This window comes from Mustela lutreola, chromosome 2 (genome assembly GCF_030435805.1).
Source record: "Mustela lutreola isolate mMusLut2 chromosome 2, mMusLut2.pri, whole genome shotgun sequence".
In the NCBI taxonomy this organism is placed as follows: Eukaryota; Metazoa; Chordata; class Mammalia; order Carnivora; family Mustelidae; genus Mustela; species Mustela lutreola.
In genome coordinates, this window is record NC_081291.1 from 179,044,098 (window position 1) to 179,069,283 (window position 25,186).

Sequence of the window (25,186 nt, forward strand, 5' to 3'; positions counted from 1 at the left end):
GGTTGATATCCATTGGGTGGCAGGTAGGCCTGGTGTCATAGGCGTTAAACCAGTATCCTTACACAAGGCCTCACCCATGGGTTTAATGCTCACGGTTGCCATCTTGAATTTCTTAATAATGTAATCTTTGAATGCCTTTTGTAAGTGAAGTCTTTTGGAACAACGGCCCACGTACCAAGGCCCAGGATGTGCAGTTCTGCTTCTGGCCCTGTGGGATGGGTTCTGGACCTTGCTTTCCTGCTTCCCTCTTCCAGCCCCACTGGAGCCCCACATTACCCCCGGCCCTGATGGGGACCTATATACCAATCCACTCATCCCACAGTGCTTCCCTGACCTAGTTTGATGGTGCCATGCTGTGTTTAAAGAAGTCCTGGACTGGAGCAAGGCTCTCACCCATCCCCTATGCAGGGATGGTATGAGCCCTAGCTAAGAGGCGACAATTTCTTGAGTTTGGCCGATTTTCTTTGGGTTGGGGCCCTGACCAGTGCACCAGGAAGATTTATTTCCCCATCCCCGGCCTGGGCACAGCTGTATTGGTCCAGTGGCTAGCAGGAGAGGTTACTCGGAAGCCTGTCCGCCATGTGCTTCTGTGCGAATGTGGATGCTGAGTGCCACTACAGGGCCATCCTATGCCTGTGAAGGGACGTACTCACCTTTCAAGTAGTCCTGTGTTTGCTAGAACATGAGATTGAATAGCAAAAAAAGCCCCAAAAAACAAAAAACAAAAAACAAAAAAATACCACCATTATAGTGAAGGGAGAATCTGCAAAGGAAATAAATCATTCTATATTTTAGTACCTTTAATGGCACTTCCCCTTGCCTTTGGAGCAAGGCATTTATGTTTTCATTTTTTACACAGCTCTGCCAATGATGTAGTCATTCCTGGTGGCGGGTCTTTAGAGGTCTACACACTGTGGTTCATTGACATTAATCCTGAGATCTCTGACTGACCTCATGTGATTTATACTCCTTTTCCATCCATGCCAAAGTTTATGCATCTATTTTTATAAGTAACAGGAGTCTATAATTTTCTTTTTTTAAGAGATATTTTCCTTTTCTATATTTAGAAGCAGTTTATGTAAAGTATATTTTTCTCTTCCTTGAAAGTTCAAAAAGATTCATTAGTAGTTCTGTCAGTTCCCAACTACCGCCACCTTAGAGATCAAGCAATTGGTCATTATTAGGTCATTATGATAAAATTTTTAAGGAAAGACAAATTAATGAATGTGCCATTGCAGTGTGAGTTTCTCTCAACCACCTCTACATGCTGTGCTAGTGTCCCAGGAAACATTTTCAGTGGAAGCCTGTTTACTTTTTTTTTTTTTTTTTTTAAGATTTTATCTTTGACAGATTTTATATTTGACAGAGAGATCACAAGTAGGCAGAGAGGCAGGCGGGGGGGGGGGAGCAGGCTCCCTGCTGAGCAGAGAGCTCAATGTGGGCCTCTATCCCAGGACCCTGGGATCATGACCTGAGCCGAAAGCAGTGGCTTAACCCACTTAACCCTGGTGTCCACCTGTTTACTTTTTAACAAAGCAATCCAAGAAGCATGAACGTAAAGGACCTGTGTGGGAGCGTATCTTATTTTTATAAGAATCATGGACAAGGGCCATCTGGCTGGCACAGTGGGTTAAGCCTCTTCCTTCCACTTGGGTCATGATCCCGGGGTCGTGGGATAGAGCCCTGCGTCAGGTTCTCTGCTCAGCAGGGAGCCTGCTTCCTCCTCTCTCTCTGCCTGCTTCTCTACCTACTTGTGATCTCTGTCAAATAAATAAATAAATCTTAAAAAAAAAAAAAAAGAATCATGGACGAGCTTGTTTCAGGGTTTATGGGTAACATATTTAGTGACAGAACTCTGAGGAAAACAGTCACTGGTCCAAACCCAGGGTGTACTTTATTTATTTACTTTTTAAACTTTTTTTAAAAAAGATTTTATTTGAGAAAGAGAGAGAGAGCACAAAAAGGGGGAGGAGCAGAGGGAGAGGAAGAAGCAGACTCCCGACTGAGCAGGGAGCCCAGTGCCAGGTTGGATCCCAGGAATCAAGATCATGACCTGAGCCAAAGGCAGAAGCTTCATCAGCTGAGCCATCCAGGCGTTCCCCAAGGGTGTATTTTAATCTGCAGGTGCTTGGCTATTGAAAAAGGGAGGTCTGAAGTATCATTTATTTAAAAAGTTAAACAGCCTATCACTGACTTTCCTGTAGATGTAGGCTGTAAAAGAAATTAGACTGTAAGCAAGACAAGAACATGGGAATACAAACCCAATCCAATTTTGTAAGCATTGAGTAACTACACTGCGCAAAGCTCTCCTAGTTTTCAGAACAAATGAAAGCAATTTCCTGGCTCCAAAGAGTTTATTTATTTATTTAAGATTTACTTATTTATATTTAGAGAGAGAGAGGGCAAGAGAAGCTTCATCAGACTCCCTACTGAGCATGGAGTCCAATGGGAGGCTTGATCTCAGGACCCTGAGATAGTGACCTGAGCCAAAACCAAGAGTTGGTTGCTCAACGGACTAAACCAAGCAAGTGCTCCATAGCTCCATGGAGTTTAAAACATAGTTATATAAATATGTAAAATATAATTCCAAACAGTAATCGTATACTTTTTTCAAGTCAGTTGGATTGATTTCAATGAGATGTATCATAGCTATAACTTTGGGATACTTCAGCCTGGGTCATTAAAAAAAAATGTGGTGCTTCCGAAGTTACCATAAGTCCAACCAAGATTATTCCACAGTAATATGATTATGTTGGTTAGAAGGTGACTTGCTGGAGGAGTGTAGTCAATGAAGAGAAACATATATGTGTAAAAGGCTCAGTTGCATTTAATTCATTCTATGAATCATGTTCAAGATGTTGTAGTGGATTTAACAATAATGCCTCTGAGAACAGCATTTGAAAGTTTTTTCTAAAAGATTTTATTTATTTATTTGACAAAGACAGTGAGAGAGGGAATACAAGCAGGGGGAGCAGAAGAGGGAGAGAGAGAAGCAGGCTCCCCGCTGAGCCAGGATCCGGATCTGGGGCTCAGTCCCAGGACCCTGAGTGCATGACGTGAGCAGAAGGCTTAAGGACTGAGTCACCCAGGTGCCCCTAGCATTTTAAAGTTTAACATTCTTCTGCCTGCCTTATCTCACCTGAGACTCACAGCAGCTTTGTGAGTTGGACAAATTAAGCAAAATTAACCATTTTTCCACATGCAGAAAATTAGGTCCGAAAAGAGTCGATAGCATGGGGTTTTGACTTAAGTCCCAGATCTGCTCTCCAGTGGTTGTATAACTTTGAGCAAGTTATTTAACCTTGTTATGCTTTGGCTTCCTTATATTATATAAATTGTTTCCAAAAGTTAGGATGATAGTAATTATGGCACAGATATTTAATAAAATCATATATAAGAAAGAAATTACTTAGATCTTTTCTGGACCAAAGTGAATACAAATACATAGGGGGCACTATTCACACAGTTTAAAACAATGTCCGTGCTTTCTGGAATTCTGCGATGTCATAGCCTATAAAATAAAAGTAAGTTTGGAAACAAAAATTCCTAATACAAATATTAGTCACCTTACAAGCTCCTCCGTGTATATAGACTGAATGAATGATTCCAGTCAGACTGATTTTTCTTGTAATATCCTGTGGAAATTGGTGCACAGACCCTTAGGCTTATAGAATCTGGGAGCCAATAGGGATAAGAATTGTTTGGTTCAATCTCACTTTGTAAGTGAGGAAACTGAGCATTAGCAAAAAGAGGAAGCTAAGTTCATATACTGGGCATCTCCTCCCCTGAGTTAGATCCAATAACCTTAAAAAGGACACTCACACACCATGATTCTAAGATTCTTCATGCCCATCCTGAGTGGAGGTGGAGGAAGGACAGAGATGTGCTGGTGCAGCCTGAAGCCCAGGCAGGGCTGCCTCAGTGGGGAGCAGCAGTGAGGCGCTCCCTAGGAGGAACTGCTTAGGAGATCACAGGAGAGGATGACAAACTTGGCTTTTAAAGGGCAACACAAAGGTCATAAACACAAAGCACCCCTGCAGAACTGCAGTTTATTTTTTTGTAAGAATCCTAGACAAGTCTATTCAGGTTTCTGTCCAAGACAAGATAAGGCTGGAAACCTCTGCTCTCTCCTATCATCTCAGCATCTTGCTCCCAGGCTCCACAGGAGGATCACTAGGCTACTGGATTCAAATATGTGGGGGCTTCTGCAGGCTTTTCTGGGCAGGGCTGGGTCCCTAATCATCCATGACTCGGCTATCTCTGACATTGTTTTCATGAGGAAATGGATTACAGAAACAAAATAACCAACTTCTTAATAACTCTGGAATAAAAAAGCTGGAGACGGCGGAGCAGTCTGCTGCTTGTCCTCTGGAAGAACTTTAAACTCGAAGGACTAAAAGCAAAAGATCAACAAACCAATTACTCCCACAGTAGGTTAGGAAGGTCATAGGTGCTGGAAGCTCTTCTCTCTCTTCCTCTCCTTTTCCTCACTTTCTCTCCCTCCTACTTTCCTTTATAGGCATGCCAGCCGCCGTGTTTAGATCTAAAAGAATGAGCATGACTTTCGTTTCATTTTGTTTTGTTTTGCCTGTCATGTTAAGAAATCTGGATGATAATGAAAATATCAGAGAGAACACACTGAAAGACAAAATTTGCAACAGGAGAACTCCTATACACAATGTATGATTTTTCCCCAGCAGAGCTGACTTCAATATGTACTTTGGTTCAGTTAGACGTCTTAGGGGCTATTCTATATTCTGAGAAATGGCTTTTTGTGTTGACATTGAGACTTCTTTACGACAAACACAAAGTACTGCTTTTCCATGTAATGGACATGGGTAAGAATTTACCATTTTTTGAATCCTTGTAACATCAATACTGTTCTTACATTATCTTGAGTGGATGTTTTGTAGTCAAAATAAAAAGGAAAGGACATTACCAATATAATGTCAACTGGATTAGAGGGATTTTTTTTTTTTTGTAGTCTTTTATGAAGACAGATCTTTCTGAAAAAGTCTTTCCTGAAAGACAAATCTTCTCCAGATCTAAAGGTGAGCTTGTGCAAGCTAACCTCTCCAGACTCCGCTTCCTCTGCTGTAAGGGAAGGTAAGTACTAGGTTGAAGAGAGGATGAAGTGAAGAGCAGATGAAACACTTGGCAGGGTCCCTGCTAGCAAGAACTCCATTCAAGTTTTGCTATTACTGTTAGTTTGGGACAAGTGTTAGACAAAGATATACTTTGTTTCCATTTGCTCACCTGTCAGAAATAGGCATTAGTCTCAGTCATTTTGACAGAATGAAATAATTTCCTCTGGGTCTTCTTTGGTGGTCTACAGAGCAAAGAAAACAGGCCAGAGCAGAGATGTGCCCTTGAACCCGGTGTCCGGTTGGTCCAGCCTCCCTACCCAAACGTACAGAGCCTTAGGCCGAAATGAAAAAATTGCTGAACTTCCAGTATCCTTTTAAACCAAGATTAATTCTCACTGCGGGAGCAACGCGATATAAATTACCGCTGACGATACAGAACAGCCTATCATAGCATAGAGAGCCCCAAAGAAAGTGATGGGAGCACCTGGACGTCCAGCTCCCTTGGACATCTAGCTCCCTTGGACAGCTCACCTCGCCTCTCTGGGCCTCAGTTTCCCCATAGTAAGAACCCGGTTGTACTAAAACTGTTGCCCCAAATCCAGAGGCTCATCCGCCTCCAACTAAAAACAAAACAAAACACAAACACAAACACAAGAACCATCTATGTCCTTTAACACTAAAAAGAAAAACAGGCGGGCGTGAACACGTAGCCGGCACGGGTACCCGGGAGCCAGAAGCACGAACCACGGGATCGAAGGGGAGGGGCGGGAAGGCGGCGGCAGGAGCTGGAGCCTGAGCCGGCCGCCCCCCAGCGTGCGCACGTCGGCCCGTCCCGCCCCGCCCCGCCCGCCCCTCCCCCAGCCGCCGCCCCGCCCGCTCGCGGCCGCGCGCAACAGGCCGAGCAGGGTGAGTGCTGCGGTCTCCGCCTGCTGCTGTCCCGCGCGGCCCCTGGCGGGGTCGTGAGCGCTCTTCCCCCGCCGGAGCGCGTGTGCGGGTGGGGCCTGGGGGGCAGACCTGAGAGCCGAGCCCCCGGGAGCCTCGGGGGCCCGGGCTGGCGGGCGCTGGTGCTTTCCGGACCGGGGACGCGCGCTGACGCGCTCCGTGATTACGGGGACCGGGGCAGGGAGGACACGCCGGGTCTGGTGCTGCCCGGATGGAGGGGTCGGGTCTCGAGTGACCTGGGCACCGAGAGTGGCCCCCGTGAGCCGCCGGTGGTCTGGAGACTGGGACGAGCGCTCGGAAAGTTTGGAGTCTCGGCAGGGAGAGTGACACTCGCCCTGGCCCCGGCGGCAGGCTGCCTTGGAGCTTGGCCTCCACGTGGTCTGTGCTCCTGGAGTCTGGTCGGGCCTAGGAGACAGGCTTCCCGGCTGGGGAACCTGCAGCTCGGGCTGCGGAGCAGGGCAGCCGCGGCCCTCTGTCCAGCCCTAACTTTAAAATTCCAGCCCCCACGTGCAGTTCACTCAGCACGTGTGACTAGCCTGGTGGCCCGACAGTGGGTTGTCCAACAGGTTAGTGAGGCCAGGTTGCTGACTGTTTTCAGGAAGCAGGGGCCTGGGAATCACAGGATGTGATTAGTCCACTAATTAATTGTAAATTCGACGCCAGGCCATTGATTTCACTGGACTCGCGTTTAAGTGGAGGAGCCCGATTTTCCCAGCCTCTGCCATAGTCTCTTGGATGGATGCTTTTGCCTCTCCCGCCTCATCCTTTGGAACGTCCTGCATCACCAAAATACTGAGATTATATATTATTATTATTATTATATATTATTATTATACCAAAATGTGGTATAATCCATTTTCTCCTTAAAATGCAGGAAAGAAGATAACTGCCAATTACAGCTTTAGGTCAACAAGAGAACCAGTTTTCCCTCTGGATAAACGTTTCTGTTGAGCAAAAAATGGTTTAGGTCAGCCTAGGCGACCTCCTTACAGGTGATATTTCTGTCCTGTGTGTGTGCCTTTGACCAGAATTTGACTATACTCGGTGTGAATGGATCCAGAATTCCTATGGGGAATTTACTACGTTCATGTGGATTTCTAGGCCCCAGCTACCAGAAGGACTAATCCATTGGGCTTCATATGGGGCCCAGAAGTGTGCATGTGAACAAGTGTTCCTGGTGACTACCCTGTAAAAGACACCTCTGGAGACTATAAAGACACACCACTGAGGGCTAATGTGCCATTCAGCTCTGACAGTGCAGTGGAAAACCCAAGCTACAACTGCCATCAGAACAATCCCCACTCAATAAACTGTTTTCCCCAACCCTGTTTTGTGTAAGGGTTTTGAGGACTTTTCTCTAAAATTATATATAAAAGATGAAAAAGGAGAATTCTGCAGACATTTCTTGGGGACCCATGTGACACGTTCTGTGCTGGGCTCTGGGAACGTGCAGATAGCTGTTGTCCTCAAGAAGCTGTGTTGACCTCTTGTCAGGGAATATTTCTACAGAAAAGGAGGTTAGGACACTTAAAAATATAAAGGCTCTGTTAAATTCATCAGCTGTGGAATGGTTATCAGTATTGATTTTATTGTAGAGTTCATTCTTTAAAGTTGGTTAGATTAGTTTTTTTTTTTTTTTTTTAAATTTATGGACAGCTAGTCAAATATGAACTGAGTTTTGGTTTAATCTTTTTACACTTTAATGTTTATAGTCAACTCAGACTGGGAACATTTGTTTTAACCTTAAAAATTGAAATATAATTGATAGATAATATTACTTTCAGGTATATAACATGATTTTCTATTTGTATACATTATGGGATACCAGTTGCTGTTTGTTTTTTGTTTAAGATTTAATTTATTTATTTGAGAGAGAATGAGCAAGAGAGGAGAGAGCATAAGCCAGGAGTGGAGCACAGGGAGAGGGAGGGGCAGACTCCCCACTGATCAGGGAGCCCACTGTGGGACTATATCCCAGGACCCTGGGATCATGAACTGAGTTAAATGCAGCTGCTTAACAGCCTGAGCCACCAGGGGACCCCCCTCCCCACATTACTTTCTCTTTCTTTTTTTTTTTTTTTTTTAAAGATTTTATTTATTTATTTGATGCCGAGAGAGATCACAAGTAGGCAGAGAGGGGGGAAGCAGACTCCCTGCTGAACAGAGAGCCTGATGCGGGGCTCATCCCAGGACCTTGAGACCATGACCTGAGCTGAAGGCAGAGGCTTTACCCTCTGAGCCACTCAGGCAACCCCCCAATTACTTTTTTAAAGCTTTTTTTTTTTCCCCTATAGCTCTTTAAAAATATTTACTCTAACTTCTGTTTGGGTGGTCTGTGAGGTTTATGGTCTGGCTTGTGTTGGCTTTACTTCTCTAGACAAAGGTTGTTCTTGTTTAATTACTATATTTTTTAGATTCTGAAATAGGCTTTTTTACTTTTTCTGAAATTGTGATGCATCTTAAGATTTTTACATGTTTAATGTGGTAAGGTGTGTCATCTCTTCTCCCCTCCACCCCCAAAAGCTGTTAAAAAGAATGGTTGTCTTACAATATGGGTAGTGTGAGAATCAGAGAAATAGTATATTTTCCCAGTAACCTCTTAGCCAGTTTCCAATGAACTGAGCCTCAAATCATTTCAATATGAACATAGAAAAACATGCTGTAACTTTTGGCACTGTGAGTAGTGAAATTTATATTCTAACAAAAGCATTTGTTATGCAGTCAGTGCTGGGTTTATTTTATTGGTGATTATAGATGGGAAAAAATGCTTTAAGTGATTTTATTTTCAGCTTAAGTATTTTTTGTACTTCGTTTAACCACACTTCCTAGAGAATGTGCTTATACTGTATTTATAAATTGGGCTTAAAGAAAAGCCTTTTATTGTCCTGCTCTCCACATCCCTTAAATAAATTTTAAACTGACTAGTTTTGAGAGATAAGACATGTATGGCTAACTATGAAATTACTTTTTCATTATAGGATACCTTAATGATACAAACCTTCTGAACCAATTTAACGCTTTAAAAATTGGGAGCAATGTGTTGGGGTTCTCTAAGACCATTCCTAAGTTCAGTCATTTGCTGGGACTCACAGCTGATTTATTAAAGCAACAGACTACGTGCTTAATTGGCCCAGCAACTAGTTGTGACTATACCTGTGAAATATTGCCAACCAGGGAGGCTCAACAGACACTTCAGAACTCAGGGTTTTTATTGGGGGCCGACCATGTAGGCATCCTCTGCCTGGTGCTAAGCCCCAACCAGAATTCCAGACTCCCAAAAGGAAAACCTCTTCATTATAAACCACAGTGCATAAACAATATAGGCACAGTGAGTCATTTTTATTAATTAAAGGTGGTAGGAATGCTCCTGAAATCTAAGTTCTCAGACAATAGCCAAACACGGGGCCTTTGGAAGGACAGGCAGTAACTCTTCTGCACTAGTTGTGGTCTTTAATGAATCTGTCTTCATAGCTCCTTGTCTCTTTACCACATCTGGGTTCTAAGTACTAGCAATACTTTGTCTCACTGAAGCCTTGATTCTTCAGTTAAGAAATCAAACTGGTCTCGGGAACTTAGGAGGAATAGGGAACATTTTCAGAAAGTGTGACTTATGGATGACATATCCTAAAACTGCAAAAAAAATTTTTCCCCTAAGCTTAAGCCCTTACTCCTCCAACGCAAGCTTTTAGTGTCTATTTGTAATCGTTTTCCTCTTCAGTCCTGTGTTTTCCTATCAAAAGCACTTGATTTGAGCTGTTTATGGGTACAAAGTTTAGAGGCTAAAATGAGGCCACTAGAGTTGTATATTTTGATGTTTCCACTTCCTAAATTGCTCCATTTACATTTGGGTTGCATTCATTTATAAATTGGTTGTTACAGTGTGTAACACGTATTTCCAGGGTACTTTTTTGCCAGGCCAGACCACTAATTCTACTTAGTTCACTATATAGCTGAAATGCACCTTAATTATAATAACAAAAGAGCAGAAAACAGTATTCTTACAATTCTGCTAGCCCTACAAAACAGAAAACCATAACATCTATTAAGTTACTGGACTTTGGGAAAAATTGTTTTTTTATAAACATAATGGTTCTTATCCTTTTTGGGGAGCCAAAAACTCTTAAAGAATCGGCTGAGAACAATGTGCCTACACCCCAAATATACAGATACACATACACTCTGAAATAGAATCTTGCAGTTTCTGGAAAGTAATTTGAAATACCATCCTTGAATCCAAGGTGAAGGACAGCAGCATTATAAATGTGACAGTAGTTGCGGTTTGGGGGCAGTTCCGAGAGAGGCTCAGCAAAGCTGGGGGTGTCGCTACTCAGATGTGGGCCGTGGACCAGCAGCAGCATTATTACCTGGGATCTTGTTAGAAATGCAGAACCTCAGCCCTGCCTCAGCCCTAGATGCCCAGGTGATGGCGTGCATGTTAAAGTTGGGGGGAGCACTGTGTCTGAGGTTACTGATACTGGTATTTTATTGTGTCTTCTCTTCATTTAAAAGTTAAAGCTTTTTAAAGATGGGGTATACCTATCTTTAGCTTTTACTCTGCAGCCTCTAACTCGTGTTTTTTGGGTTTTTTGTTTGTTTGTTTTTTAATGGGAGCGGGGTTTCCCATAACGTAGCAATTTTCAAGAATAAGCTGCAGATCAAAAGTGAGGAGATTTATGTGGTGAGGAAAAGATTTGGGAACAGGCAGCTTCTCGCTGCCGCCACCAGGAGATGCCACTGGCCCAGGGCACATTGGTCGCCTTCCTGAAGCAGTTGGGGGTGGTGCTGTGCCGAGGAGCAGTTGGCAGTGGGCCCCTCTTGGTAGTTCTCGAGGCAAGTGTTTGTAACTCAAGAGTACATCTAATTAGGCTTGGGACCTGGTGCTGACAGAAGCCAAATTTGGGATTTTTGACTGCTGTGTCAGCGGCCGCCGGCTGAACCTGTGACCTGGAACTGCCAAGATAGCAGAACCATTCATTTGGGATCATTATACCTCCTAATAAACAGACAACAAATTTCATGACTTAGTGCTGATGTACAAGAAAAACATGCTTTCTTTTATATGAATATGTAATCGGAGAGTGGTTGAGGCTGAATCCTATCTTGGGATTTGTGGTGTTGGCTGGAGGCTCTGTCACATCCCAGAGGAGATGGCATTGACTTCCAAATTCTCCTGAAAGTGTCATGGTCACATGTGCATGATCTGCTAACACAGACACTGGCACTCCTAGTTAGCCTAACCATGCGTGTGCTTTGTTCTTTGGTAGGTCCATTTCCTCACTGCTTTGTCTTGAGGACGCAATGATGCCGAAGAAAGCAAAGCCCACAGGGAAAGGGAAGGAAGAGGGATCTGTTCCCTGTAAGCAGTTGAAGATGGAGGCAGCTGATGGACCCTGCTCCACTTTGAATTTTGAAAGCCCCAGTGATCTCTTTGAAAGTTTAATCTCCCCCTTCAAGACAGAGACTTTCTTCAAGGAATTCTGGGAGAAGAAGCCCCTTCTCATTCAGAGAGATGACCCTGCAGTGGCGACTTATTACCAGTCTCTGTTCAGGCTGTCAGATCTGAAGATTCTCTGCAGCCGGGGTATGTACTATGGAAGAGATGTGAATGTTTGCCGCTGTGTCAACGGGAAGAAGAAGGTTTTAAATAAAGATGGCAAAGTGCACTTCCTTCAGCTGAGAAAAGATTTTGACCAGAAAAGGGCAACAATTCAGTTTCACCAACCTCAGAGATTTAAGGTAACAGATTCTCCTCATCACAGAATCATTTCGTGTGTTAAAGTGCTAACATTTGGCCCCAGATCAGCTCAGGGATGAACCTGGGATGATTAGCGTCCTGCCAGTTTGAATGCTCTTAAAATCCATTCCAAATTAGGAGATCCTGTGTTATCTTTTGGCTAAACTGTTAGAATCACCCAACAACTCAAGGGGACATAATTCGGTGTCATCACACAGCAAAAACTGTATTGCAAGTATATAAATTAACATTAAACCTCCAGGAGCATGTTCTGTGGGTGGTTTATGTTTCGGTGTGTATGGTAGACATTTCTATTTGGTTTATCCTGTCATTATAATTTAAGACATGATAGTGTCAGGGTGATCATTTTCTTCTTGAAGTTGGTTCCCTTTACTGCTCACAAACGAGCTAAGTAGAGGCTTTGGAGCTGTGACCAGATAAAGTACCAGATGCATGTTTAAGAATGAGACTTTACCCTTATTAACAGCCTCCAGGTAACTTGGAGGGTGTGGGTCCTGGAACTACTCCCAGGGAGGCCATCACAGGTGGAAAGTAGCTTTGATTTGCAAGTCTGGGAGTTTTGGCTCATTTTTATTTATTTTATATCAGGCTTAACATTCAAGAAATAATTGACTTTCTCTCTGCTCAGTGTCTGCTTCATAAAATACAATCTTAGCTAATCTGCTTTTGTAGATGTTTGAGATCTTTAGATGACAGGTAGCCCAGAACAAATGAGGGCCTCTTTTCAGTTCAGAAATCCCCTTTCATGACCCATGGCGGAACCAAAATGGCAGCGTGGGAGGAGGAGGAGAGCTGTCTTTGAGGTTCCCTGGTGAGGATTCTGGCTGTGTGATGGCTCCTGGGACTTTGTCAGCAGTTATCAGTACTGTTTCCTATGACTGAATTTAGTTGCTTTGTTAGAGCCCATTGGCCAGATCTAGTGAATGCCTTTTCCTCTCTTGTCCAGAGTAACTTGAACCTATTCGTGCTCTGGATAAAGTATAGGTATTCTTAGATGTTTCAGTACAAGTCCTGATTTCAGATAGTCCATCTCATGCAGTCATAAGAAGTTGAATTGTTCCTGGAGTGCCAACCTTTTGGCCCAAACACTGAAAAAGAATTTATAAATAACTTGCCAGACCAAGTCATGATTTTAATTCAGGAAATATGGATACCATGGTGCTTCTCTTTGAGCTAGTCCTTGACTCTTTCGTTGGATAGAAGCAGCACTTTTTTTAAAAAGTGGGTTTTAGACACTTAATAACTATGAATATAAAAGGTCAACGAAGTTGATTATATGTAATTTGGTAACAAACTAGTGAAAGGTTATCATTTGCCATATGAGTGGTGTCCTTAGTGGCTGTCATTACTCTACTCTAGAATCATCTTGGGCTTTTCCTGCTCATCTCTTAAGTCCTGCACATTTCTCCTCTGATTCCAGGTGGCCAAGAATGTATTTTCTTTGCCCTGTTGACTCAGCTCTTTGGCCAAGTTTAGGAAAGTGGGAAGGATGAGCTTTCTTGGTCTAAAGTCAGCCCCCTGGCTAGACTGGGATATACCCTGCTAATTTTCTCTTTCTACCACCTGAGAGACCTGTAGGAGCTCACCCTCTTAGAGTGGATGCTGGGTTCTAAATAGTTTATTATGAGAAGGTTTAGTGTGTGTGTGTGTTTAGGAATGTGCATATTAATATCAGGATAGTAAAAGCCTAGAGGCAGTTCATCACTGGCTAGGTTGAGAGACTGTTAAAGTAGACAGTGTCTTCAGAATGTGTACAAATCCTTTTCTAGTTGGTCTGGAAATGAATAAGGAGGTAATCAGAGAGCCCTAAGTTGTTTCCCACCTTCTTTGGGTATCCATATGTCAGAGGTCTGAGTGTGTTTACCAAATCCACATATGTTCACTTTTGAATTGTCTTTTTTTATATTATTTATTTATTTGAGAGAGAGAGAGAGCAGGAGCAGGGGAAGTGTGGAGGAAGAGGGAGAAGTAGACTCTCCCCATAGAGCACAGAGCCCAATCCCAGGAGCCCAAGATCATGACCCTAGCTGAAGTCAGATGCATAACCTACTGAGGCACACAAGTGCCCCACTTTGGAACCTTCTAATAGACATTTGAAATAAGGCATTCACTCTATTTTGTATGTGAAAACATTGGAGTTCAGAGCTATGGGCCTTTTCCATAGCTGCTAAGTAAGGACTTCTGACTCCAAATCTAAGGCATTTTCCTGCCATACCTTTAAAGATGTTGATTGCTACGTAGCAGGGCTTTACCATGTTTGTTTTTGCCTTTCTTTAGGTGTACCCATGGGCTTCTGGTTCCACAAGCAGTTGCATTCAGTTTTGATTTTTATGAGTAGGTCAGTGGAGAGAGAAGGTTGTACCTAGCTAGGGGAGAAGCTTCCACCTTCGCTTTTCTCTGCTCCGGGGTCCTCACTGGCATCGCCAGACAAGGTTGGGAGTCCTGACTTAAAGCAGACAAATTTTGATTGCCTGGGTGGCTCTGTCAGGTAGGTGTCTGCCTTTAGCTCAGGTCATGATCCTGGGGTCCTGGGATCGAGTCCTGCATTGGGCTCCCTGCTCTGCAGGGAGCTTGCTCTCCCTCTCTCTCTCTCTGTCTCATGAATGAATACATTTTTTAAAAAATCTTTAAAAAAAGACAGGTGTTTTGTTTTGTTTTAAGATTTTATTCATTTATTTGACAAAGAAAAGAGCATAATCAGGAGGAGCAGGAGAGGGAGGAAGAGGCTCCTTGCTCGGCAGGAAGCTGGACATGGGGCTCGATCCCAGTACCCTGGGATCATGACCTGAGCCAAAGGCTGACATGTAATGACTGAGCCACCCAGGTGCCCCAGAAGATAGGTTTTAAGAGCCTTGTTTGTGCCTAAGTAAGTCAATGTTGGTGAGGCAATAACATTTGTATATTGCCTTGCAATTAAGTTGTTTTATCAGTCTTAGTGGGGGAGTACTCATTTTACAATAAAGATGCTAAAGTCATTTAGTTTGTAACTACAACTTGGATTGAGGTGGTTTGACTTCATGTCTCTTTCTACTAGGCTATACTTAGCAGAATCAGGAGCTAAAGGTCCAGGAGAATTGAAAAATTATGCAACCAATAGACCCAGATGCTTGAGCTGGGAGGCATAAAGTCACCCATCTGGTCCTGAGATGCCTCTCAGGCCATCAGAAGGAGTAGCCCTGGTTTTCTAATGGTTCCAGTTATAGTATGGGTGTAATTACAAAGCCAGATCCTGCTGGCTCCTCCCTGGTATAAATTAGGCTCTTTGGGGGCTCTCTTAACTCCTTGGAGCTACTCAGAAGCCATTAAGTTATTCTTCCTCTGTTAATTAGAACCCTTGATCTATAAATGGATCAGTAGCCCAGTGGTCTTTATAAAGGTGTCTTCCAAAGTGCTTTTCCTACTGACCTAATTCTTTCCCACTTGATACTTTTAATACTGTAGATCCTTTTTTAGTCAAATGGTAAGACCAACTCCCAAGCTGTAGTCATTGGCTGACTCCCCAAACTTTTAAAAATACATTTTAGTGTCTTTTGTATGCTAAGCACTGTACATTCATATCCTTGAGACTGAATGTCTTTAATAACTGCTAGTGTCCTTGAAGTGACTTGTGTTTCCTTTCAGATGATTCCTAAAGAGGCAGTATGGGGCCAGGGCTAAAGGGCTCCAGCCAGGCTGCCTGGATTTCAATCCTGGCTCCATCATATGTTAGCTGTGTGTTCTCGTGCTTTGGTTTCCTCATCTGTGAACCGGACGTTAAGACATTGCTCCCCTTACGGGACAGGGTTGTTGGGAGGCTTATATAACCAGTGTATGTAAAGCACTTAGAAACAGGGCCTGGCAGAGAAGGGGGGCTAATACCTGCCTGGCCTGATTGCTCCCCTCCTCTCCTCAGCATTCATAGTCTCTCTCTCAGGAAAATCAGCATTCATAGTCTCTCTCTCAGGAACTACTGTAGAACTCTCCCTGCACACCCCCACAACACTCCCCACCTGCAAAAAAATTCTTGTACTTTAACGAGTCTTTCCCATTTCAGTAAGGTGAAGCAGGCACTAATTAATTACCCAGCCAAATCTAGAAGGGTTTTAATCCCCTTCCCCTTCCCAAACCCCACTGTAGTTCATCATAATCCCTCACAGCCTGTGCTACTTCCAGTGTGCATCTCCACCTCCTCTTCCCCCCACCACCCTGCTCATCTCTGACCTGGGCTCCTGCCTTAATAGCTCCCCAACTGAGGTCTTTTCATTTTCTCCAGGCCACTCTCCACACAGTAGCCAGAGTGAGCTTTCAGAAATGTACTTTAGCTCTCAACTCTATGGTCAACTAATCTTTGACAAATCAGGAAAGAATGTCCAATGGAAAAAAGACAGTCTCTTCAAAAAATGATGTTGGGAAACTTGGACAGATACTGCATAAAAATGAAACTGGACAATTTCCTTATATCACACATGAAAATAGACTCAAAATGGATGAAGGACTTCAGTGTGAGACAGGAATCCATCAAAATTCTTGAGGAGAACACAGGCAGCAACCTCTTCAACCTCAGCTGCAGCAACTTCTTCCTAGAAACATTGCCAAAGGCAAAGGAAGCAAGGGAAAAATGAACTACTGGGACTTCATCAAGATCAAAAGCTTTTGCACAGCAAAGGAAACAGTCAACAAAACCAAAAGACAACTGACAGAGTGGGAGAAGATATTTGCAAACGACATATCAGATAAAGGGCTAGTTCCAAAATCTATAAATCAAACCCAACACCCAAAGAACAAAAAATCCAGTCAAGAAATGGGCAGAAGACATGAACAGACATTTCTGCAAAGAAGACATCCAGATGGCCAACAGACACATGGAAAAGTACTCCACATCACTTGGCATCAGGGAAATACAAATCAAAACCATACCACCTCACACAAGTAGAATGGCTAAAATTAACCAGTCAGGAAATGACAGATGCTGGCGAGGATGCGGAGAAAGGGGAGCCCTCCTACATTGTTGTTGGGGATGCAAGCTGGTATATCCCCTCTGGAAAACAGTATGGAGGTTCCTCAAGAAGTTGAAAAGAGAGCTACCCTATGACCCAGCAATTGCACTACTGGGTATTTACCCTAAAGATACAAATGTAGTGATCCGAAGGGGCATGTGCACCTGAATGTTTATAGCAGCAATGTCCACAATAGCCAAACTATGGAAAGAACCTAGATGCCCATCAACAGATGAATGGATAAAGAAGAGGTGGTATGTATATACAATGGAATACTATGCAGCTATCAAAAGAAATAAAATCTTGCCATTTGCGATGACGTGGATGGAACTAGAGGGTATTATGCTTTAAGTCAATCGGAGAAAGACAATTATAATATGATCTCCCTGATACGAGGAAGTTGAGAGGCAACGTGGGGAGTTTGGGGGGGTAGGAAAAGAATAAAACAAGATGGGATTGTTGGGGAGATAAACCATAAGAGACTCTTAATCTCACAAAACAAATTTAAGATTGCCAGGGAGAGGGTGGTGGGGTTATGGTCACTGGGGAAGGTATGTGCTATGGTGAGTGCTGTGAAGTGTGTAAACCTGGTGATTCACAGACCTGTACCCCTGGGGCAAATAATACATTATATGTTAATTTAAAAAAATAAAAGCAGCTTCCACCCTAGTGAAGAATAATACAGAAAACTGAGAAATTGGCAAGGCAGGGAATCAGGAGTCATGCAGGATTTTACGCAGGGCCATGAAAGATCTAATGTATATATATATATATTTTTTAATTTTTAATTTTTTATTTAACATATAATGTATTATTAGCCCCAGGGGTACAGGTATGTGAATCATCAGTCTTACCCAATTTACAGCACTCATCATAGCACATACCCTCCCCAGTGTCCCTCACCCAGCCACCCTGTCCCTACTGCCCACCACCCTCCAGCAGCCCTCAGTTTGTTTCCTGAGATAAGAGTCACTTACAGTTTGTCTCCCTGGTCCCATCTTGTTTCATTTTTCCCTCCATTCCCGCCACGGACCCCAGTCCTGCCTATCACACTTCTCATATCAGAGAGATCATATGATGATTCTCTTTCTCTGATTTAGTTTGCTTAGCATACTACCCTCTAGTTTCATTCACGTTGTTGCAAATGGCAAGATTTTGGTATTTTTTTTTTTTTAAAGATTTTATTTATTTATTTGACAGACAGAGATCACAAGTAGGCAGAGAGGCGGGCAGAGAGAGAGAGGAGGAAGCAGGCTCTCTGCTGAGCAGAGAGCCCGATGCGGGACTTGATCCCAGGACCCTGAGATCATGACCTGAGCCGAAGGCAGAGGCTTAACCCACTGAGCCACCCAGGCGCCCCGATTTTGGGTTTTTGATGGCTGCATAGTATTCGTGTGTGTGTGTATGTATGTGTGTTTGTGTACCATATCTTTATCCATTCATCTGTTGATGGGCATCTAGGTTCTTTCCATAGTTTGGCTATTGTGGACATTGCTGCTATAAACATTCAGGTGCACATGCCCCTTCGGATCACTACATTTGTATCTTTAGGGTAAATACCCAGTAGTGCAATTGCTGGGTCATAGGGTAGCTCTCTTTTCAACTTCTTGAAGAACCTCCATACTGTTTTCCAGAGGGGATATACCAGCTTGCATCCCCAACAACAATGTAGGAGGGTTCCCCTTTCTCCGCATCCTCGCCCAAACCTGCCATTTCCTGACTGGTTAATTTTAGCCATTCTACTGGTGTGAGGTGGTATCTCACTGTGGTTTTGATTTGTATTTCCCTGATGCCAAGTGATGTGGAGCACTTTTTCATGTGTCTGTTGGCCATCTGGATGTCTTCTTTGCAGAAATGTCTGTTCATGTCTTCTGCCCATTTCTTGACTGGATTATTTGTTCTTTGGGTGTTGGGTTTGATAAGTTCTTTATAGATTTTTGGAACTAGCCCTTTATCTGATATGTCGTTTGCAAATATCTTCTCCCACTCTGTCAGTTGTCTTTTGGTTTTGTTGACTGTTTCCTTTGCTGTGCAAAAGCTTTTGATCTTGATGAAGTCCCAGTAGTTCATTTTTTCTCTTGCTTCCCTTGCCTTCAGTGATGTTTCTAGGAAGAAGTTGCTGCAGCTGAGGTTGAAGAGGTTGCTGCCTGTGTTCTCAAGGACTTTGATAGATTCCTGTCTCAGATTGAGGTCTTTCATCCATTTTTTGAGTCTGTTTTTGTGTGCGGTATAAGGAAATTGTCCACTTTCATCCTTCTGCATGCGGCTATCCAAGTTTCCAAACACCTCTTTTTTAAGAGATTGTCTCTTTTCCATTGGACATTCTTTCCTGCTTTGTCGAAGATTAGTTGACCAAGGAGTTGAGGGTCCATTTCTGGGCTTTCTATTCTGTGTCAGTGATCTGTGTGTCTGTTTTTGTGCCAGTACCATACCATCTTGATGATTACAGCTTTGTAATAGAGATTGAAGTCTGGAATTGTGATGCCACCAACTTTGGGTTTCTTTTTCAACATTCCTCTGGCTATTCAGGGCCTTTTCTGGTTCCATATAAATTTTAGGATTATTTATTCTCTTTCTTTGAAAAAAATTGATGGTATTTTGATAGGGATTGCATTAAATGCATAGATTGCGTTAGGTAGCATAGGCATTTTCACAATATTTTTTCTTCCAATCTATGAGCATGGAATGTTTTTCCATTTCTTTGTGTCTTCCTCAATTTCTTTCAGCAGTACTTTATAGTTTTGTGAGTACAGACTCTTTGCCTCTTTGGGTAGGTTTATTCTTAGGTACCTTATGGTTTTGGGTGTAATTGTAAATGGGATTGACTCCTTAACTTCTCTTTCTTCTATCTTGCTGTTGGTGTATGGAAATGAAGCTGATTTCTGTGTATTAACTTTATATCCTGAAACTTTACTGAATTCCTGTATGAGTTCTAGCAGTTTTAGAGTGGAGTCATTTGGGTTTTCCACATAAAGTATCATATTACCTGCAAAGAGTGAGAGTTTGACTTCTTGACTGACTTGGATGCATTTTATTTCTTTTTGTTGTCTGATTGCTGAGTCTAGGACTTGTAGTACTGTGTTGAATAGCAGTGGTGATAGTGGACAGCCCTGCCATGTTCCTGAACTTCGTAGAAAAGCTCTCAGTGTTTCCCCATTGAGAATGATATTTGCTAGGGTTTTTCATACCTTTGATGATATTGAGGTATATACCATCTATCTGCACACTGTGAAGAGTTTTAGTTAAGAAGGGATGTTGTACTTTGTCAAATGCTTTTTCAGCATCTGTTGAGAGGATCATATGGTTATTTTTTCTTTTATTAATGTCTTTTATCACATTGATTTGCAGATACTGAACCAACCTTAAAGCCCAGGAATAAGTCCCACTTGGTTGTGGTGAATAATCCTTTTCGTGAACTGTTGGATGCTATTGGCTAGTATTTTGGTGAGAATTTTTGCCTGTGTGTTCATCAGGGATATTGGTCTGTAATTCTCCTTTTTGTGGGGTCTTTGTATGGTTTTGGGATCAAGGTAATGCCTCATAAAATGAGTTTGGAAGTTTTCCTTCCATTTCTACTTTTTGGAACAGTTTTAGGAAAATAGGTATTAATTTTTCTTTAAATATTTGGTAGAATTCCCCTGGGATGTCATGTGGCCCTGGACTCTTGTTGGGAGATTTTTGATGACTGCTTCAATCTCCTTACTAGTTATGCGTCTGTTCAGGTTTTCTATTTCTTCCTGGTTCAGTTTTGGTAGTTTATACGCCTCTAGGAATACATCCATTTCTTTCAGATTGTCACATTTGCTGGTGTATAGTTGGTTGGATTAATTGTTTGTATTTCTTTAGTGTTGGTTGTGATCTCTCCTCTTCATTCATGATTTTATTAATTTATTAATTTATTTGGGTCCTTTCTCTTTTCTTTTGGGTAAGTCTGGCAGGGTTTTATCAACCTTATTAATTCTTTCAAAGAACCAACTCCTAGTTTCATTGATATGTTCTACTGTTCTTTTGGTTTCTATTTCATTGGTTTGTACTCTGATCTTTATTATTTCTCTTCTCCTGCTGGGTTTAGGCTTTCTTTGCTATTCTTTCTCTAGCTCCTTTAGGTATAGGGTTAGGTTGTATACTTAAGACCTTTCTTGTTTCTTGAGAAAAGCTTGTATTGCTGTATATTTTCCTCTCAGGACCACCTTTGCTGTGTCCCACAGATTTTGAACAGTTGTGTTTTCATTTTCATTTGTTTCCGTGAATTTAATCAATTCTTCTTTAATTTCCTGGTTGATCCATTCATTCTTTAGTAGGATGCTCTTTACCCTCCTTGTATTTGAGTTCTTTCCAACTTTCTTCATGTGGTTGAGTTCTAGTTTCAAAGCACTGTAGTCTGAAAATAGGCAGAGAATGATCCCAATCTTTTGGTACCAGTTGAGATCTGATTTGTGACTCAGGATATGATCTATTCTGGAGAATGTTCCATGGGCACTAGAGAAGAATACATCTTCTGTTGCTTGGGGTTGGAATGTTCTGAATATATCTGTGATGTCCATCTGGTCCATTGTGTCATTTAAAATCTTTATTTCCTTGCTGATCTTTTGCTTAGATTATCTGGCCATTTCAGTGAGGGGAGTGTTAAAGTCCCCTACTATTATATATTATCCTCAATGTGTTTCTTTGAGTTTGTTATTAATTGGCTTATATAATTGGTTGATCCTATGTTAGGAGCATAGATATTTAAAGTTGTTAGATCTTCTTGTTGGATAGACCTTTTAAGATTGATATAATGTCCTTCCTCATCTATTATTGTGGTCTTTGGCTTAAAATTTAATTGTTCTGATACAAGGATTGCCGCCCCAGCTTTCATTTGGTGTCCATTAGCATGGTAAATTGTTTTCCACCTCCTCACTTTAAATCTGGAGGTGTCTTTGGGTCTAAAGTGGGTTTCTTGCAGACAGCATATCAATGGGTCTTTTTTTTATAAAATTCATTTTGATATCCTGTGTCTTTTGACTGGAGGCATTTAGCACATTTACATTCAAGGTAACTATCGAAAATATGAATTTAGTGTCATTGTATTGTCTGTAAGGTGACTATTAATGTATATTGTCTCTGTTCCTTTCTGTTTTATTACTTTTAGGCTCTCTCTTTGTTTAGAGGACAACTTTCAATATTTCCTGTAGGACTGGTTTGGTGTTTGCAAATTCTTTTAGTTTTTGTTTTTCCTGGGAGTTTGTTATCTCTCTGTTTATTTTCAGTGATAGTCTAGCTGGATATAGTATTCTTGGCCGCATATTTTTCTCATTTTGTGCTCTGAATATATCATGCCAGTCCTTTCTGGCCTGCCAGGTCTCTGTGGATAGGTCTGCTGCCAATCTAATATTTCTACTATTGTGTGTTACAGACTTCTTGTTCCGAGCTAGTTTCAGGATTTTTGCTTTGTCACTGAGACTTGTGAGTTTTACTATTAGAGGACAAGGTGTTGTCCTATTTTTATTGAATTTGAGGGGGATTCTGTGTATCTCCTGGATTTTGATCCTTGTTTCCTTAGCCACATGAGGGAAATTTTGCACTGTAATTTGCTCTAATATACATTCTGCCCCTCTCTCTCTTTTTCTTCGTCTTCTGGGATCCCAATTATTCTAATATTGTATCACTTATCTCTTGAACTCTCCCCTCATGGTCAAGTAGTTGTTTGTCTGTCTTTTTCTTGGCTTCTTTATTCTTCATTATTTGGTCTTCTGTATCATTAATTGTCTCTTCTGCCTCATTTATCCTAGCAGTTAAGAGCCTCCATTTTTTATTGCACCTCATTAACAGCTTTTTAGATTTCAACTTGGTTAGGTTTTAGTTCTTTTATTTGTCCAGAAAGGGTTTTTTTCTTCCCCCCTCCGGAAAGGGATTCTCAAGTATCTTCTGTGCATCTTCTATGCTTTTTTCAAGCCCAGCTAGCCTCTTGATAATCGTCATTCTGAACTCTGGTTCTAACATATTACTAATGTCCATATTGATTAGGTTCCTTGCTGTCAGTACTGCCTCTTGTTCTTTTCTTTTGAAGTGACTTTTCCTGCCTTGTCATTTTACCCAGATAAGAATAGATGAATGAGAGAAAAAATACTAAAAGGGTAGCAACAACCCCAGAAAAATATACTCTAAGCAAATCGGAAGAGACCTGAAATTGGGGAGAAAAGAAAGGAGAAAGAAGGAGAAAAATACACACACACACACACACACACACACACACATATATATGCTTATATATATGTATATATATGATTAGAACAGAGTGATACACTTGATTTTGGGTGTATTTTGGTCTGCCTCCCCAAATTTTAAAGAAAGTAAAACATATATAGAAAGAAAACATATAAAGAATGAAAAACATGTGTATACAAAAATAAACATGATGAAGGAATGGAATATGACTGTAAAGATGAAAATGAAAAAAAGATTCTAAAAAAGGAATTGATAAGACAAGAAGTTGGTTGAATAAAGAAAAAAAGAAAGGAAGGAAGGAAGAAAGAAGAGAATGTGATCGGCCTGGAGACTAGAACAAACCCATACGTTAGATTTAGGGTATATTTTGATCTGTTAGAAGAAACTGTATACCAAATGTTCCTCTATGTCTGGAGTTCTGCTGTTCTCATTGATCGTGAACTTGGTCTGGCTGGATGTTCTTGTTGATCTTCTTGTGGGAGGGGCCTGTTGCAGTGATTCGCAGATTTGTTTGTCCTAGGTAGAACTTCACCGCCCTTGCCAGGGGTCAGGCTAAGCAATCTGTGTGGGTTTGCCTCTGTAGCTTTTGTTTCCTGAATTCTTTGCATACAACTTTAGAGGACAGGAATGAGGATAGTGGCCTCAAATCTCTAGCCCCATAGGAGCCAAGAGCTCAGAGCCCCACTCCTCACTGCACCCTCAGAGAAAAATAGTCAATCACTCTTGTCTCCCTGGTCTCCGGTTGCACTCTGTGCTCTCCCAGCCTGTGACCAAGTGTTTCTGTCTCTGGCACACAACCCCATTTGGAGTCTCCAAACCCAGCAGATTCCTACAACACGCTTCCGCATTGCTCCTCCCAGAGGGGGAAGGAAGGAGTCTCCTGGGATCTACCACTTGTGGGGTCCTTGCTCAAAGAGCTGTGGCCCAGCAGTGCCAGAAATCATGGTTTATGGCAACCCTGAGGTGAGAGCCCACTCCTTGGTTCCGTCTCTGCAGCTGGCTTCCCTACTCTAATACCTGGGGGCTCTGCCACATTCAGGTACCCCCAGTCTTTCTGTGACCCTGAGGGTCCTGAGACCACACTGTCCCCATGAGGGCCCCCTCCACCCCCCGGAGCAATATCCCTCAGTGGAGTAGACTTCTAAAAGTTATGTTTTTGTGCTGCACTGCTCTACCGCTTACTGGGAGTCGGCCCCTCCCCCCATGGACTATTTTCCTGTACGTTGCCTTGGATTCACTTCTCCGCACATCCTACTTTCCAGAAAGTGGTTGCTTTTCTGTTCCTAGAATTGCTGCTATTCTTTTCTTCGATCTCCTATTGAGTTTTAGGTGTTCGGAATGGTTTGATAACTATCTAGATGATTCCTGGGACCCGATGAAATTTAGATCTCCTACTCCTCCACCATCTTCAGGATGGAAGCCTCTTGAGCACAGAGCTATTGGCTCTTTCACTGCTGAATTCTCAGGCATCTGGAACATGATAGCTGTGCAGTAAAGACTTGCTAAGTGAATAAGAACATGTTCTTGCTCTTGTTTCTGACATATTTTTCACCTCTTCTCCCACCTTTCTTCCTTCCTTTCTTTTTAAGGATGAGCTTTGGAGGATCCAGGAGAAGCTAGAATGCTACTTTGGCTCCTTGGTTGGCTCGAATGTGTACATAACGCCTGCAGGATCCCAGGGCCTCCCACCCCATTATGATGATGTGGAGGTAAGAGGAAGAAAATTGTTCTGCTCAGGGAAGGAGTCACTGCTTGTGACTGAGTTAGATGTTGGGATTCAGTTCAGCTCCCTGTCCTTCTTGCTGTGTGGCCCCAGAGATCTTGACCTCACCTAGATGTTGTGTCAGATCAATTCCACCAAACTAGTTTCCTGCTCCTTCTCAAAGGGGAGAGGTGGTTCCTAGGTTTACTAATATAAAGAGCTACACACTCCTATGAACAGGTATTTATTGAACCTGTCTATAGAAAAGCGTGATTGGCTTTTTCTCTAATTTCACAATGTAAGGGTTTTAGTAAAGTGAGGTCACAAGTAATCCTTACATCTGCTTTCATTCTGTTCTTTTTCTGGAGCTGCCAAAAATAGATAATTTTTTCCATTTGTGAAAATCTCGGGGCAGCTTGAACGGAGGTCATGGTTTCACTTAAGGTCTGGCCCCTTGACAAGTGTTGGTTCATTGTCATGTGGCTGCCAAACAAGTTAACTCTTTGGCCTAGGGAGT

At 42.3% G+C, this 25,186-nt stretch overlaps 1 protein-coding gene across 2 annotated transcripts in view; it reads left to right on the plus strand.

Moving 5' to 3' along the window:
- Positions 1-5,944: 5,944 nt before the first annotated feature.
- The window catches only part of RIOX2 (ribosomal oxygenase 2), a 33,050-nt gene continuing 13,808 nt past the window's right edge, over positions 5,945-25,186 (plus strand). The window contains exons 1-3 of one of the 2 annotated variants that reach the window (XM_059164396.1): positions 5,945-5,993; positions 11,294-11,765; positions 24,557-24,676. In XM_059164396.1, coding sequence (XP_059020379.1) covers positions 11,328-11,765; positions 24,557-24,676 — 558 coding nt within the window. In that variant the 5' untranslated portion in view covers positions 5,945-5,993; positions 11,294-11,327. Of the gene's footprint in view, positions 5,994-7,527; positions 7,547-11,293; positions 11,766-24,556; positions 24,677-25,186 lie in introns of those variants that run through there. The other variant, XM_059164395.1, reaches the window with a different exon arrangement.